Genomic DNA, 15,293 nt, shown 5'->3' with positions numbered 1-15,293 from the left:
AAATCATTTCCTATATAGTGTTAGTCCTACCAAATTTAAATTCAAAATCCCCTTGCTAGCTTCTCAGACAAGATTGGATGTTAGCTTGGAGTCTGAAGTTCCAAGATTCCCATGGCTTGAGCTTCCAGGTTAGGGACTTCATTCTCTGACCATAGAAATGAAAAAGGACAAAAGAAACAGAACAAAATCTTAGACCAAAATTCCAAACCCATTTGTTGGGGCCCCATGGTGGTGGAGGGGATGAAAAGGGAGTCCTCAGGTATTTCTACTTTACCACTAGATTTCACCTCCTATGAGTTCTTCATGCCTAGAAACAAATGCAAGAAGGATTATCTGTATTGTCAGGTAATAGTAAAAATGTAGACAGTTCTGGGAAAGTGGAAAATGGGAAAGAGTTGTTTCCAGCCATGAAGCAGGCCAACGCAGGATGTTCATGCATATGCCAGTCTTCTTGTCTTCCAGGAGATTTCAAGTGACTTCTACATGGGGGGGGCATCACTTTAGATAGTCTGGGCTTGCACCAAATCCCATTAGACTAGTAAAATCCCCCACTAGCCATGCCAAAGATCACATGTCTTATTCTGCACCTTGAGTCTATCACCTATCTGCCAGGAGATTATTATTGTTATTGTTCAGAAGTTTCAGTCATGTCTAACTCTTCATGATCCCACTTGGGGTTTTCTTTGACAAAGATATAATTGGAGTGATTTGCCATTTCCTCCTCCAGGTCATTTTACAGATGAGGAAACTAAGGCAGAGTTATATGTCAGGGTCACACAGCCAGTAAGTGTCTGAGACCAGATTTAAACTCATGAAAATGAGTCTTCCTAGTTCCAAGCCTAGTGCTATATCCACTGTACCCCCTAGCTGCCCCCCAGGCAAGAGGTGGGTACCATTTTTTGTTACTGGTCCTTTGAAATCATAGTTGGTCATTGATTGATTAATCAAAAAGCCATTGATTACAAGTCTTTTTTAAGTCTTTCAAAGTTGTTTTTCCCTACAGCATTAATATGGTATAAATAGTTCTCTTAGTCTTGGTTTACTCTGCATCAATTCATACAAGTCTTCTTAGGTTTATCTGAATCCATCTCTTTTATTATTTCTTATATTACCTTCCTATAATTAACCATAATATACCATTATTTATTATCATACCTCAATTGATGAACATCTTTTTAGTTTGAGTTCTTTGCTGCAACAAATAGAAACACTATAAATAATTTTTTTTACACATAAGTTCACTCTGATGTGATGAGGGACAGGCTTAGTTATAGTATCATTGGATTTTTTTTCATCTTAGGGCTAAGTTGATCAACAACAATTTATATATGGTTTCATTTTTATGATAACAATGGCTGTGTGTGTGCTTCTCCTGACCACATTCAGAACATCTGACCCTTATCACAGGAAATAAAAGTTGTGTTAATTGGTTCTCTGTTAATTGAGCACTGGATTTGGTGTCAAACATTTCTTTTTTCTGTTTTGTTGTGTTTTTCATTTTATGGTTTTTAAAATAGGCAGAACTCCAAGAAAATATATAAATGTTGCAGCTTTTAAAAGATGATCCCATTTCAGCTAACTTATTAGAGCCATCTTAGTGACTGCTGAGGTGGGATCATTTGCACTGAAGGGCAAAGGAAAAATGTAGATGAAAATGAAAAATAGCTCCAAGAACTGGGCAATTTCCAGGGATTAATGTTGATTCCAAAACAGTGTGGCATGGGCTTCTTAAATTTGGAAAAAATAGCAAGAAAACCTTTTTAAACTATGCCCAAACTATGTTAACAATTTGATAACTGTGCATACCCTTTGATCCAGCAGTAGGCTTATATTCCAAAGAAACCTTAAAGGAGGGAAAATAACCCACATATGCAAAAATGTTTGTGGCAGCCCTTTTTGTAGTGGCAAGAAACTGGAAACTGAGTGGAAGTCCATCAGTTGGAGAATGGCTGAATAAGTTATGGTATCTGAATGTTATGGAATATTTTTGTTCTATAAGAAACGATCAGGAGGATGATCTCAGACAGGCCTAGAAAGACTTACTTGAACTGAAGCTAGGTGAAATGAGCAGAACCAGGAGATCATTGTACATGACAACAAGATTTATATGATGATCAATTCTGATTGATGTGGCTCTCATCAACAATGAGATGATTCAGACCAGTTCCAATGATCTTGTGATGGAGATTCATCTGCACCCAGAAAGAGGACCATGGAAACTGATTATGGTTCACAACACAGTATTTTCACTTTTTGTTGTTGTTTGCTTGCATTTTGTTTCTTTCCTCATTTTTTTCCTGTTTGATTTGATTTTTCATGTGCAAGATAATTGTATAAATATGTATGTGTATATTGGATTAACATATATTTCTACCATGTTTAATATATATTGGATTACTTACCATTTAGGGGAAGAGGTGGGAGAAGTGGGGAATGTTAGAACAAGGTTTTGCAAGGGTTAATTATGAAAAATTATCCATGAATATGTTTTGGAAAAAAAAAGTTTTAATTTTTTTTTTTAATGTGCTGACCACTGTGATGAAGGGGAAAATGCTTGTCACAGAGAAGACATTGCAAGAACTTAATTTACATATTAGCCAATTTACACAACCTGAGGCAGGCCTTCCTGACTCTGAACTAGGTGTTTTATCTTACCACCTGGAGAAAAGACTTTTGGGATATATGGAAGTTAAATTCAGCAACCCAACAAGCATTTTAAAAGCATCTTTAATGTACTAGATGCTAAAAATACACAAAGATGAATCTATTTCCTCTGCCACATTTATGTATTTGAAATGCTGTCATGTGAAAGAGATATTAGGCCTGTTTTCCTTGGCCCACTCAGGGAAGGATCAAGAATGATAGGTAGAAACTAATAGAACATAAATTTAGGTTTGATGCAAAGAAAAACTTCCTAACAAATAAAGCCACCCCAAAGTGTAGGAGATAATGGATTTGTAGCTTCTACAAAACTAGTACCATGACCCCAAACTTGAACTTATTTCCAGAAATGACCAAAATAGTTTTGGCCCAATGAAAAATATGTAAAACTTTTCTTCCAATAATTTTATGATGGTTTTCTCCAACATCCCAGTCAGAAATGATCTCTTCCTTTTTCCTTATGTACTCTGCTTTCCTTCCAGCATTTATCATCTTCAAGATTCTACTTTGTCTAACTTGCCAAAGCCTGCTTTTGTTATTCTTGGAAATAAATTTCAAATTTGAGGAGATCAACAGAATATTTGTGCATCATAGATACTCAATGTACATTTGTTAGATGAAATTAGATGAAAATAGTCACTCTTCACTCTAGCAAATTTCAAACAATGAAATACTAAATCAATTCTCTCTTTTATAATTATGGAATAATAATGTAAGATATATTTATGTTATAGCTGGCTATATATTTCTAGGACCCAGTTTTAATGTACAGCACATTTACATAGTATCTGTAGAACTGCTCTAACCGATTTAACTCACAGCAATTTGTCTTGTTCCTGAATTCCTATGAATACATAAGACAACAGGTTCAAGAGACTCCTAGATTTAGAGTACTGTTGAGCAGCTGTCTTTATTGCTTTTACATTATTCTCTATATGTAAATCTTGTTTCTTCAATGAGATCATAAATTCAAAGCCAGGGGTTCAGCCTTATATGTCAATTTGGTGCTTATAATAGTTATTAATTAATTGTTAAATTAAAATGACTGGAATGTTTAAATTTCACATCTTTGTTTTCAGTATTTAAATACCATTCGAAATTCAAATGACATACAATTTGTGGATACTAAAATGAGTGAATGTGCTGAAGAAATCAGTCGATTATTTGATAGACTCATGACTTTAGAAATGCAATTGGTTGAACAGTTGGAGGTAAGGCAAAACTTGATTATGTAATATTATCTTAATTGAGTTAAAGAATTTTATTTATTAAGCAGAAGGCAGCAGCTGTACCAATTGTCCAAAGGAGGGCACCAATTTCTCCCCCACAGAAAGCAGTGGGAGGATGGGGAGAAGTTTGGTGACTCTGTGTCGTCAAGGTCAGTGACAGTTGCATTCTTGGCAACTTTTTTTGAAACTTTACAAATACCCTTGGGCATTCCTGTGTTAGAGGTCATAGGACTCTGACATGGAAATTGAGGCTAGAAAAAAATCACAGACAACAAGGACAGTTTTGAAAATTATGTGTTAAATTTATTATATATTTAAAAAGAACAAGCTATATATGATAGAGTTTGCAGTTTCATATACAATCTTCTTTTTCTTTTCTACTAATTGTATGGAAATGCCTGTTTTATTTAATATAAATTTCAGAATAAAAAATAAACTTCAAATAGAGGGATAGTGGTATTTAAAAGTAGCTGTGGTCTTGTAAGAATTTGGGAATATGGTTGAAAGAAACATGAAATGATAAATTGTTTTCATTGGCCTGCTACAGAAATCGGAGTATTCTCAGTGATGGTTTGATTAAAGTGGTTTTATCTTTTATCTCTGAAGATATTTTAAATAATTTTTATTTTATTTGGTCATTTTCATATATACAAAGAGAATGAACACTCACTACCTCAATATAGTACTGTATTGTGGTGGAAATGAGATTTTTTTCCCTCCTCAAAATTCTTAACTACTCATCTTGAGTAAGATCAATAAAAAATAGAACTTATCTTTGGGAATCTAAATAAAGCCACCTTATAATTCCAACTAAAAGTTACAAAATCTAAAAAGAAAAAATATAAAAAGCTTACAATTTAAAAAATAAATCATTAAGAATATACAGTAGTTAAAAGCTATTAGACTTCTAATCTAAGAGACTTTTGATTTCACAAGGTAAACATGGGTACAGTAGATTAAGAAAATTGATGGACTGAGCAGCAAGGTGATGCAATGGCAACCTATAGTCAGTAAGAGTCCTTTTCTGGAGTTCAAATCTAGCCTCAGTCTTTATTAGCTGTGTGACTCTAGGTGAGTCATTTAACCCTATTTGCTCAGTTTTTTCATCTGTAAAAAGAACTGGAGAAGAAAATAGCAAAGCCACTTCAGTATTTTTGCCAAGAAAATGCTAAATAGGGGTCACAAAAAATCAGACTTGACAGCTCAGGTAAGCTACTATTCAAATATTTCTTCAAATTTAAAATTGCACCTTAAACAATATATTGACTTTACCATCACTAAAACAGCAGATGATTATTTCCTGCTACACAGAAAAGTTTATGTTACACTTTAGAAAATACAATTTTTCATATAAAGGAAAATATTTTAGGTAAGCTTCTAAAGGCCCAAATCAAGTTATCAAACATGTTGAAATGAGTTTCATTCACTTTTCGGGATTAATTGGGTTGGTATCTAACAATTCAATATAGCTTTGCTCTTTGTCCTTTACAGGAAACGATAAATAATTTCGAAAGAAACATTATAGACATGGTGGGAGTATTTGTTGAAAATGTACAAGGCTTATATCCTTTCAATGGTGTCTCTTCCATTGTTTATAGATGAAATGATAGTATGATGCTGTAATTGTTAAGATTACTCTTGCAGGTATGATAATTAAGTTGGCTAAAGATTTATGGTTGTGAGGGAGATAGTACTGTTGAAGGGAGTGTGTAAATTTTTTTTATCATTATTGAAAAACCTATATGTTTAAATGAGTATAGGCTTCCTCAAAGGAATTATAGTGGGAAACTATTTGTTCTAAAGATAGTCCCTGTTCAAAAGATATTTAAAAGTTTTCTCTGGGAATTGCCTGTAGAATAGATTAATATTCCACATAAGAAACTAATTTCATTACTTTTATAAACATACCTCATTATTTTTTTTAATCTTATCAATACAAACATTCCCTAGATTGATAATAGATATTATTCACCAAACTTAGAGTTGTGCATAAAGTAAATGAAACACAGTAAAATAAATAAGTAAAATAATTCTCATTGACATAAACTCACAACTGTTTTTACATCTTCAAATGGAATATCTTCTCCTTTGGAACATTCATTTCTTGTTAATTTTTTAAAACAAGATTTGGCATTAAGTTCACAAAATTCTGATACATTGTTTAATTCTTCATGAAACCACACCTGTGTGACACAGAGAGCAAGTATAACTTTGTAAATAGTCAATTATTCTAAACTTAGTTTTGATTATAGGCCAGAAGTTTTCAATGAGATTTAAATCAGGCAAGTTCCTAGGCTACTGATACATGTTTATCTCTATTTTTTAGCTAAATTTCTTAACCTTTTGAGATGTATGTTTACCATAGTGCAAAGCTGTATTGTAAGATCCCATCTCATTTGTGAATTTCTACTTATCTGTAATAATTTTATTCCTGAGTATGTCAGTATATTTCAGTGTTCCCTCAAAAGGAATAAGATTGCCAGGCCCATTGGACATAAAAAATTCTCAAAACATTTTTTGAAGGTGGATGTTTTATAATTTAATGAAGACATCTTGCGCTTAAAGACTCACCTAGATTTCTATAATTAGTTTTTGTATCGCCTTGAGTGAAAAAAGTAAATTTCATTAGTAAAAATGACTTTTTTCCCATTCTTCAGTAATAATATCCAGCATTTATGTAATACTTCTTAAGGGTTGTATAATGCTTTACACATGTTAAGCCATTGGTCCTCACACAAAAAACCAAAAAACAAACCATAAGGTGGGTAGCATTATTACTCCTATTTAACAGATAAAGACATTTTTTCTTAAATTAAAGCTTTTTATTTTCTTTTGCTTGTTGTTGTTGGGTTTTTTGCTGAGGCAACTGGGATTGTGTCACACAGCTAGGAAGTGTTAAGTGTCTGAGATCAAATTTGAACTCAAGTCCTCCTGACTTCAGTTTTAGTGTTCTAACCACTATGTGACCTAGCTGCCCCCAAAGCTTTTTATTTTCAAAACAAATGCTAGATAATTTTCAACATTCACCTTTGCAAAACCTTGTGTTCCAAATTTTTTTCTCTCTCCTTCCCTCACCCCTCCCCTAGACAGCAAGTAATCTATTATGTTAAACATGTGCAATTCTTCTATACATACTTCCACAATTAACATAGTACACAAGAAAAATCAGATTAAAGAAAGGAAAGAAATGAAAAAGAAATCAAAATGCACAGATAAAGAAATCGAGATTCAGAAAAGATCTAGCTTGTACTTAAGTCAGATGTTTCATTTTAATATGATGGTTTATACCTCAGAATTGGGAAACACTAGAAATCAGAACTTGATTTGTTGTTTTATTTACTGTCCAGATTTAAGAAAGTTACCCAGAAAATGTCAATTATGCAGATTAAACTTAAAAGTAATGTCATGCATACATTTTTTTTTCTCCTGGAGATCTGATTGTGGGGAGAGAGGTGGGTCCAATTTAGTTCTGTGTTTTAGGGAGTTTATAAAAAATTATGACTTAAAACAATAATTGAGATTCTTTCTCAATTTTGCTTGGAAAAGAAATCATTTAGAAAATTCCAGGAGGAGGAGTGGTGTTAAACCTCAGTTGACCTTTCTGGCCACATCCCTATTCAGTGAGTATGAAGAGGGGGATGGAGGAAGGAGATACGGCTGCATTACCACTCCAGTTTTTATATTTATTCAGAGGGCTCACTGGAGCATCTTTATATTCCCCACCATCAGTTCCTGTGTGCCCCAGTGTTGCTGCCACCACAAGGTCTCTTCAAATCAGTCACTTTTTTATTTACTGAGTTTTCTAAGTTCTCAGAGGCCTTCTCTTCTAAGGAGCGAAGATTTATATAATCTCTTTGGACTATCGTTCCCAAAAGTCCATTTAACCATGCTCTAAATGCTTCCCTTCTCCATCAGCAAAGGAACTGATCTTCCTGAAAGCCTGGTTATTCAAAGTTAAATAACAAATATTCCCTGCCTTGGAGAAGCTTACATCCTGTTGAAGGTAGTATGGGAGACAAATATACATTTACAGAGATTAGTAGAAACAAAATAATTTGAGGACGGAGAAAGCACTTGTATCTATAGGGATATGGAGGGGTTTCTTGTAAGAGATTGGACTTGAGTTGAGACTTGAAGGAAGCTAAAGATTCAAAGAGGTATTTATGAGGACATTGCATTCCTGGTAGAGTACAGCTTGGCCAATAGCATAGAGAGACCATATTGGGTGGAACTTAGTACATAGAGGAAGGTATATGAAATAGTTCTGGAAAGGTAGGCTGGAGCCAGACTATAAATAGCCTTCTTTCTTTTTAAAATTTAAATTTTAATTTATGAAATTAAATGTCCAAAAAAAGTTTTTCCAAAAAGAGGGAAAAACACTAGTTCTTTGGCATCTCTGTTGCTAGCATCCTTTTTTTCTTCTTATCCCCATTCTTTTTCCAATGAAAAACCCAAAGAAAGAAAAAACCCAATATAATATAGTCAAGCAATCATTGGCCATATCTGAAGTATATCACCTCAGTTAGGAGCTGGGGAACATGTTTCATCAGAGGCCCTCTGGAGATGTGGTTGATCACTGCATCAAAGTTCTTCAGTATTTCATTTCTGAATGGTTTTCTGTGCTGCACTGAAGAATTTATATTTTCTCTTAGGCATAGGATAAATAGGATAGTTTCATTTCTCAATGAAACTTCTTGAGCAGTGATGTGATGAGATCAGATCTGTGCTTTAATATTAGATTATTTTGGCAAGTTTGTGAAGAATGGATTGGAGAAAGGCAAGACTGGAACCCAGGTAAAAGGCCTTTCCCTTGAGGATCTTATCTATTCCTCTCTATACATCTACCATTTCGACACAAATGATTCCAAGATCTATATATTTAGTCCTGATCTTCCTCCTGAATGCCGTCTCTTCATTGTCAATTAACTCCCTGCTGGATATGTCCACAATGTACTGTCAACATCTTAAACTCAACATTATCAAAAAGAAAATTTGTTTTTTTCCTAAACTCATTCTTCTTACAAATTAAGGATGCCACTATTCTCTATTCATACAGGCTCATATTCTTTGGGTAATTGCTAACTCTTCTTTCCTTCCTCCATCTGCCTCCTCTCCCCAAAATCTCTATTTAAAAGGCTGTCACCCTCATCACTTCTCACCCAAACCATTGTGTTAATCCCCTAATGGCTCTCCCTGCTTCCAGTCTCTCCCCTCTTCAATCCATTCACCAACATTGATACCAAAAATATCTTCCTATATAATAGGATTGTTCATGATATGCACTCCTCTGACCATGTGTCTCCCAAGTGCCTTCATAAAATACATACTCCCCAGTTTAACAGCTAAACTTCTTCACCACCTGCTTCCACCTTACCTTTTCAGCCTTATTTCATGTTACTCTTTTTCAGGTACTCATGTATTTTGGGCAAACTGCCCTACTAGTAATTTCCTAAATTCAGTCTTCCGTCTCATAATCATCACATTTACATGAACTATTTTATGCCTGAGATATATTTTCTTTTTTTCCCCCCATCTTTCAATATCCTTGTTTTTCAATACTCAGCTCTCTGGACCTGCTTCCTCCATGAAGTTTTCCATCATGTTCCACTTGTTAATAAATTATCTTGTATTATTCTTATGTCTATATGTTAGCTCTCTTCTCCAAACTCCTTGAGGGCTTTTTGTCTTTATATCCTAGCTTTGCTCAAAGTATGTTTGTTGAACTCTGTGTTTCTATGATTTCTCCTTAATAGTATTTCAAGTACAAGCTGGTTAAAGTGAGTGAATCTCTTTTTTTAGGGATAAAAATATCCCTCTGAAGCAAACTACTTTCAGGTATAGTCATATCAAATCATTGATATTATGATAAGATGGTCTTATTTCCTTAACTTATACTCCTACGATGGCCCAGTGCCGTGACCTTGAAAACCATCACCATGAAAAACTTCTGGAGATCTCAATAAACACCTTGGAGAAAATAGTCAAGAGTGAATTTGATGAGGACCTGCCAGATGATGTCCGAGCAGTGAGTTTCATAAAGAGGTTATGGCATTATATATATATATATGAAAATGCAAAGCAAATGTGTTTCAAAAATTGGGTGTGTTATTTAAGAGAAAAAAAAGGAGAATACAATGTAGAAGCACTAGACTAGGCATTAGAAGACCTCATTTCTAATCCTGGTTCTACTATTATACTATTGGGTAAGTCACTTACATTTCTTTAGTCTGTTTTCTTATCTATAAACTATTCAGCTGGAATGGATAAACATTTCCCAAATGCGTTTTTCTATAGAATGCTTTTGGACTGGAAATATATTGAAGGAACTCCTAAATGTCAATCTTAGGCCACAGAATATCTATCTAGGATAAAGACATCAGGCAAATTTTGGAATAGAGAAAATTAGACCCATCTTAGAGTCCCAAACTGCTATAAGATTATATATGTACATGCATACATATATACACATACATATTTACATAGAAATATGTGCTTTATATAGGAGCATTTTGATTGTATATCTACATTTATATGAAAAGAGACAGTGTAGTATATTGGGAACTTGTCTTGACTTAGGAGTTCCAGCTGGTTTCAAATCTTATCTCTTATATATACTTAGACCATGAAACTCACCCTTTCAGTATAATAGGCAACTCCATAAGACAACCTCCATTAGTAGTTTCCTCAAAGGAATTTCCTGTCCTATACCAATGAAGTCATAGGTTCAGTCCCTGCATAATATAGGTTTGTATCTAGTTTTCAAGGGAAAATGTTAACATCAATAATAGAAACCTCATGCTTGGCACACCAAAGCTCTTTGGAATACAGTTTGTTGGACATGGACTGCATGATCCAGCTTTAAGTTTCTATTTGGAACTTATTTTCCCCAAAAGAATGCTGGAGATGGCAGGTTCCTGTCCCACCCCAAGGCTCATTTTACTTATATGTAGAGTAGGATTAAAAACATGATTTCAACCACATTTAACCATCCTTATTACATAAAACCTGAAAATGCATTTCAAGTTCTAATTAGCCTAATCAGAGACAATTCCCCTTTAGCAACAGCAGTTCTTTCATCATCCCTCTTTTGTCCCATCACCAGAATGTGGACTTGATTAAGGGTCAGGATGGATTGGTCAGTTTTGCTTGATAATTTTCCCTAGTGTTCTGCATTGAGGAACAAAGGACAGTCACTTCTGTGAAGTAAGACTCTCCCTAGCCATGTGTATCTAATAGTTAATAAGTCAACTGTTCAAAAGTCAAGAGTCTGCATTTGAATTTTTAAAGGTTTTTTTTTTTATCATGAACAGCTTCCTTTTAAAATATATATCAAATTCAATGTCAGCTTCAAAGTTGTCTTTTTTTTTTTTATAATCTCTCAACTTTCTTTTCTCTTTCAAGCATTTAAAAAGACCCTTCAAAGACCTTTCTTCTCTTTTCTTTTTTGCATCCTAGACCATAATTTCCTCCTATTCCCATCTCACATTAAAAACAAACAAAACCCTTTTGCTTATAACAAGCATAGTCAAGCAAAACAAATCCATACTTTGGTCCTGTCTAATTATGTAATTCTTCTCTGAAAAAGAGAGAGATAGAAGGGGTCATCATTAGACTTCTAGAATCATGGTAAAGGATTCTGGCATATTTTCAAGTCTTTCAAAGTTCTCCTTCCTTAAAATGTTGTAATCATAAATTGTTTGCTTGGTTCTACTCAATCCATTCTTCATTAGTTCATACATGTCAGATAGGTTTCTCTGAAGCCATCTCTCATAATCTTTTAAGAGTATTAATAGTCCACTATATTCATATTATCATCTTCAATGAAAAAGTCAGAGTAACACAGCTACTGCCTCATCCCCATTATATGTCCCAGCTTCTTTCTTTCCCTTCACCTGGCTGTCTTTTTATTTTGTAGTTTTAGATTAGATGAAAAGACTTCTGCTTTATTGTAATTGACTTAGGGTACATGGGAAAACTATTTTTTCCTACACATTTCTATATTATTACCAGGTCTGGGTCCAGATGGTGTTAGGTTGAATTAGGTTAAGGTTTTTTTTTTTGGTTTTTGGTTTTTTTTGTTTTGTTTTGTTTTTAAACTAGGTAAAAAAGGCCACTCTTTGACTCATTTCTTTCTTGCCCAGCCTTAATCATGAATGGGTATTGCCTCAATCAACTGAGACCTGTTAAAGACTTTAACTTAGAAAGACCCAGGTCTCCCACTTCATCCAGAGCTATCCCCAGTCATTCTGATCTATATCTGGCCACTGGACTCATATGGCTCTGAAGGAGCTTGCACAGCTCTCCCTCATTTAACTCCATTTAAGTTGCATATCATGGCAACAACTCCCAGATGTTATGATTATCTCAAAAAATGAAGGATAAAACAACAAAAGCCTTGTTTCTGTCTGGGAAGTGGCCAATCTTGGGAAAAGCAGTAATTGAGTGTTTGGAAGCAAGGGCCTGGGGCCAATTTCTTCCTAAGTCCAGGCCCAGGGCACTAAGATTAGGGTTCTAGTAGTGTTGTGGGGTTCTTGCCTTTTTAATATTAATATTCTACTAATATGTGTCTGTGCATCATGGTACACCAGTCTTTTAAGAATTTAAAATAAGTATCATTGGAAAGGTGTATGATAGGTATGAGAGACTGCAGCATTTAACAAATTAGCATCTTGAAGAATTGGAGTAAAGGATATCATGAAGAAAAATATAAGCAAAGAAGATGAAACCATGCTTTGAGAGCAAGGGAGAATGGGGACTATTTAAGAACTTCACTGGGATCCTAAATCAAGAGCTGTGGAAAGCTTCTTACATATTGGATGAAATTTCTTTTGTCCCAAATTCTGCCCCCTTTTCCCTGGCAAAATTCAGTTTTATGGAAGGACATGGACAAAAACTATGGTCCAACCAGGATAGAGAAGTAGTGATCTGCATAGTTGGAAAGAATATCCAAATTGATGAGATCTCAGAAGCATGTTAAGTATTGGTATGTTTGAATGCTATTTTCTATAAAATCAAGTGCAGACAAAATCTTCCAAATGAATCATGTTCTTAGGGATCATGCATCAAACTGTTCAGAAAAAAAAAAAAAATTTCTTCATTATAATTTGCTCACCTAAATTGAATGACCTACATACTAGCAACTAGCAACCCCCCCCCAAAAAAAAAAAAAACAACAACCAATCAATCAATCAAAAGGCAAGCAAGGTAAATTACTAAACACCTTTGTGTTTAATGTATTTTATCACCAGGACTCAAGAATCAACATGAAATAGCCCTTTGGGTTGGGGCTAGTGTTTTTATTATTGAAGAAAAAAATGTCTTGAATGTTATAAACCCTTGAATGTTATATAAAGGCTTCAAATCATTGGCAAGTTGTAGATCTAGGATTTCACTATTATCTCTGAAAATTCAATGTTCTTTTACTAAACCATAATTGCTTCTGTCATTTGCAATAAGTTATACTTCAATTTTCTGATTACATTTTTTTTTACTCTTAGACTTATATACACACTTATAAGTATATTCATACTTACTTATGGAAAAACAACTAGAATATAATAACAGTTAACATCTATATAGCACTTACTATGTGTTAGGCACTGAGCCAAGCACTTTACAATCTTGATCTCAATTGATCCTCATAACCCTGAGAAATAGGTGCTATTATGATTCCCATTTTACAAGAGAACAAACTGAGACACTCAGAATTTCAGTAGCTTGCCCAGGTTCATACAGCTAGGAAGTATCTGAGGCAAAATCTGAACGCAAGTGACCTTTGTAAAAATATAGGGAGCTTTTTCTAAATGGCAGCTGTCAAACTGGTTTACTACAGGATTGGCTCTATCAAAACTGAATGGATTTCTTCTCTTACATTCACTTGGTATTAAGTTCTTATTTTTATAGCATTTTAAAGCTTCAAATCAAAATGCATTCCATATTTGATCAATTTTATTCTCTAGCTTTTTTCTGACAAAGATACAGTTGTTAATGCAGTTGGAGCATCACATGACATCCATCTTCTGAAGATAGACAACCGAGAAGATGATTTAATAACCAATGTCACCAGTTGGTGTACAGCTACTGTAGATAAGGTAAGTATATTGTAACACTGTTGTGGTAGGTGTAACTTTATTTCTCAACCACAGACTAGAGAGAGAGGAATTGGAAGTTTATTTAGAAAGTCACATTGATTGCATAGCTCCCGCCCCATACATTGCCTCAATAAATAAAAATATAAAAAGAAAAAAAATTTAGCTTACTAGTGATATAACTTTTCTAACTCATTCTAAATTTGACAGAACTGAATAGATTAGAACACTGTTAAGAATAAGGGTCTGTATGTTTTTTCATCAAAATATAGAAAAAATACTAACCATGCAAATTTTTTATCACTCATCAATCATTTCTTTATTCTTAAACTGGAAACATACATGGCTTTTAAAAAGGAATTTTAAAAGGAAATCTTTGGTTTCAAATACTCAGGTTCATAATGATGAACTCGATAGGAACCGTAAACGAGTAAAAGAAATCAATCAATATGTTGACCATTTACAGACTGACCTGGACAACATGGATTTTGGTGACCTTTTGGATTAGGTAAGTTCACACAAAAAAGGGCCATTTTTTCTTTTTAGAAAGGAATATTGATTAGAGCCAAAATTCTGCTCATGTACTTGAGTGACCAGTGGCTGGCTGTGACAAAAATATATAGTTACCTATGTTTTTCACTTTTTTCCTCTTGAAAAGTTCCAAATGTGAAAATAACAGTAGATGGCTTATTTTATTGAATTAAATATTTAAATTTATGAAAAATAAAGACAAAGATCAAGTCAAAATACTGATCATTTTATCAGGCAGGTCCATTAAGAATGCAGAAAGATCGATAGCTCCATTCCATGGAGGCCTCTGTTGGCCACAAAAATTATAAGCTTGATGTTAGAGGGATTTTCTCCTTTCTAGATGAAAAGAACACTGAAAAAGCTTTAGAATAGCAACCAGCCATTTCTTAGTACAATGCTTAGTTGAACTGTTTATTCTGTGTATTTCTATAAAAAATAGTTTTTATATAATCTGAATTTGCCCATAGATATAGGGAAAAGAAGAAAAGGAAGAGTCAGGAAGAGATGCCCATGGAAGAATGGGGCCACGACAAAATTCTAGAAAAAGTTGGGGCCAGGAACAGAGAAGTGAGGTGGAATCTGTAGAGGCTGGGTTGAGCCATAGAAAGCCTGGCCAGAACCCCAAGGAAGACCATGTGAGGGGCTGAAACATGGGGCCAAACACAGACAAAAGAGGATGGCTGATACATTCTATGGAGCCAGGCAAAGGGAAGATAGATACATGTGGGCAGAGCAAGGCAAAGGTCTACTTTCTTGGCCATCAGAGATCTCAAGTCAAGCCCCA

The 15,293-nt window shown here is 34.4% G+C and overlaps 1 protein-coding gene across 10 annotated transcripts in view; it reads left to right on the top strand.

The window, feature by feature from the left end:
- DRC3 (dynein regulatory complex subunit 3) overlaps positions 1-15,293 on the top strand; it is a 107,108-nt gene that overhangs the window by 70,322 nt on the left and 21,493 nt on the right. For 5 of the 10 annotated variants that reach the window (XR_012484657.1, XM_074281561.1, XM_074281563.1 and 2 more), the window contains 5 exons: positions 3,741-3,872; positions 5,382-5,452; positions 9,792-9,915; positions 13,850-13,981; positions 14,373-14,486. Coding sequence is in view for 9 of the 10 variants with exons in the window: in XM_074281561.1 (XP_074137662.1) it covers positions 3,741-3,872; positions 5,382-5,452; positions 9,792-9,915; positions 13,850-13,981; positions 14,373-14,486 (573 nt within the window). In the remaining variant the exon portion in view is untranslated. Of the gene's footprint in view, positions 1-3,740; positions 3,873-5,381; positions 5,453-9,785; positions 9,916-13,849; positions 13,982-14,372; positions 14,487-15,293 lie in introns of all 10 variants that reach the window. The other 5 variants (XM_074281559.1, XM_074281558.1, XM_074281560.1 and 2 more) reach the window with 2 other exon arrangements.

The sequence above is a fragment of the Sminthopsis crassicaudata genome, chromosome 1 (genome assembly GCF_048593235.1).
Source record: "Sminthopsis crassicaudata isolate SCR6 chromosome 1, ASM4859323v1, whole genome shotgun sequence".
Lineage (NCBI taxonomy): Eukaryota > Metazoa > Chordata > Mammalia > Dasyuromorphia > Dasyuridae > Sminthopsis > Sminthopsis crassicaudata.
This window is presented reverse-complemented; position numbering and strand designations above follow the sequence as displayed.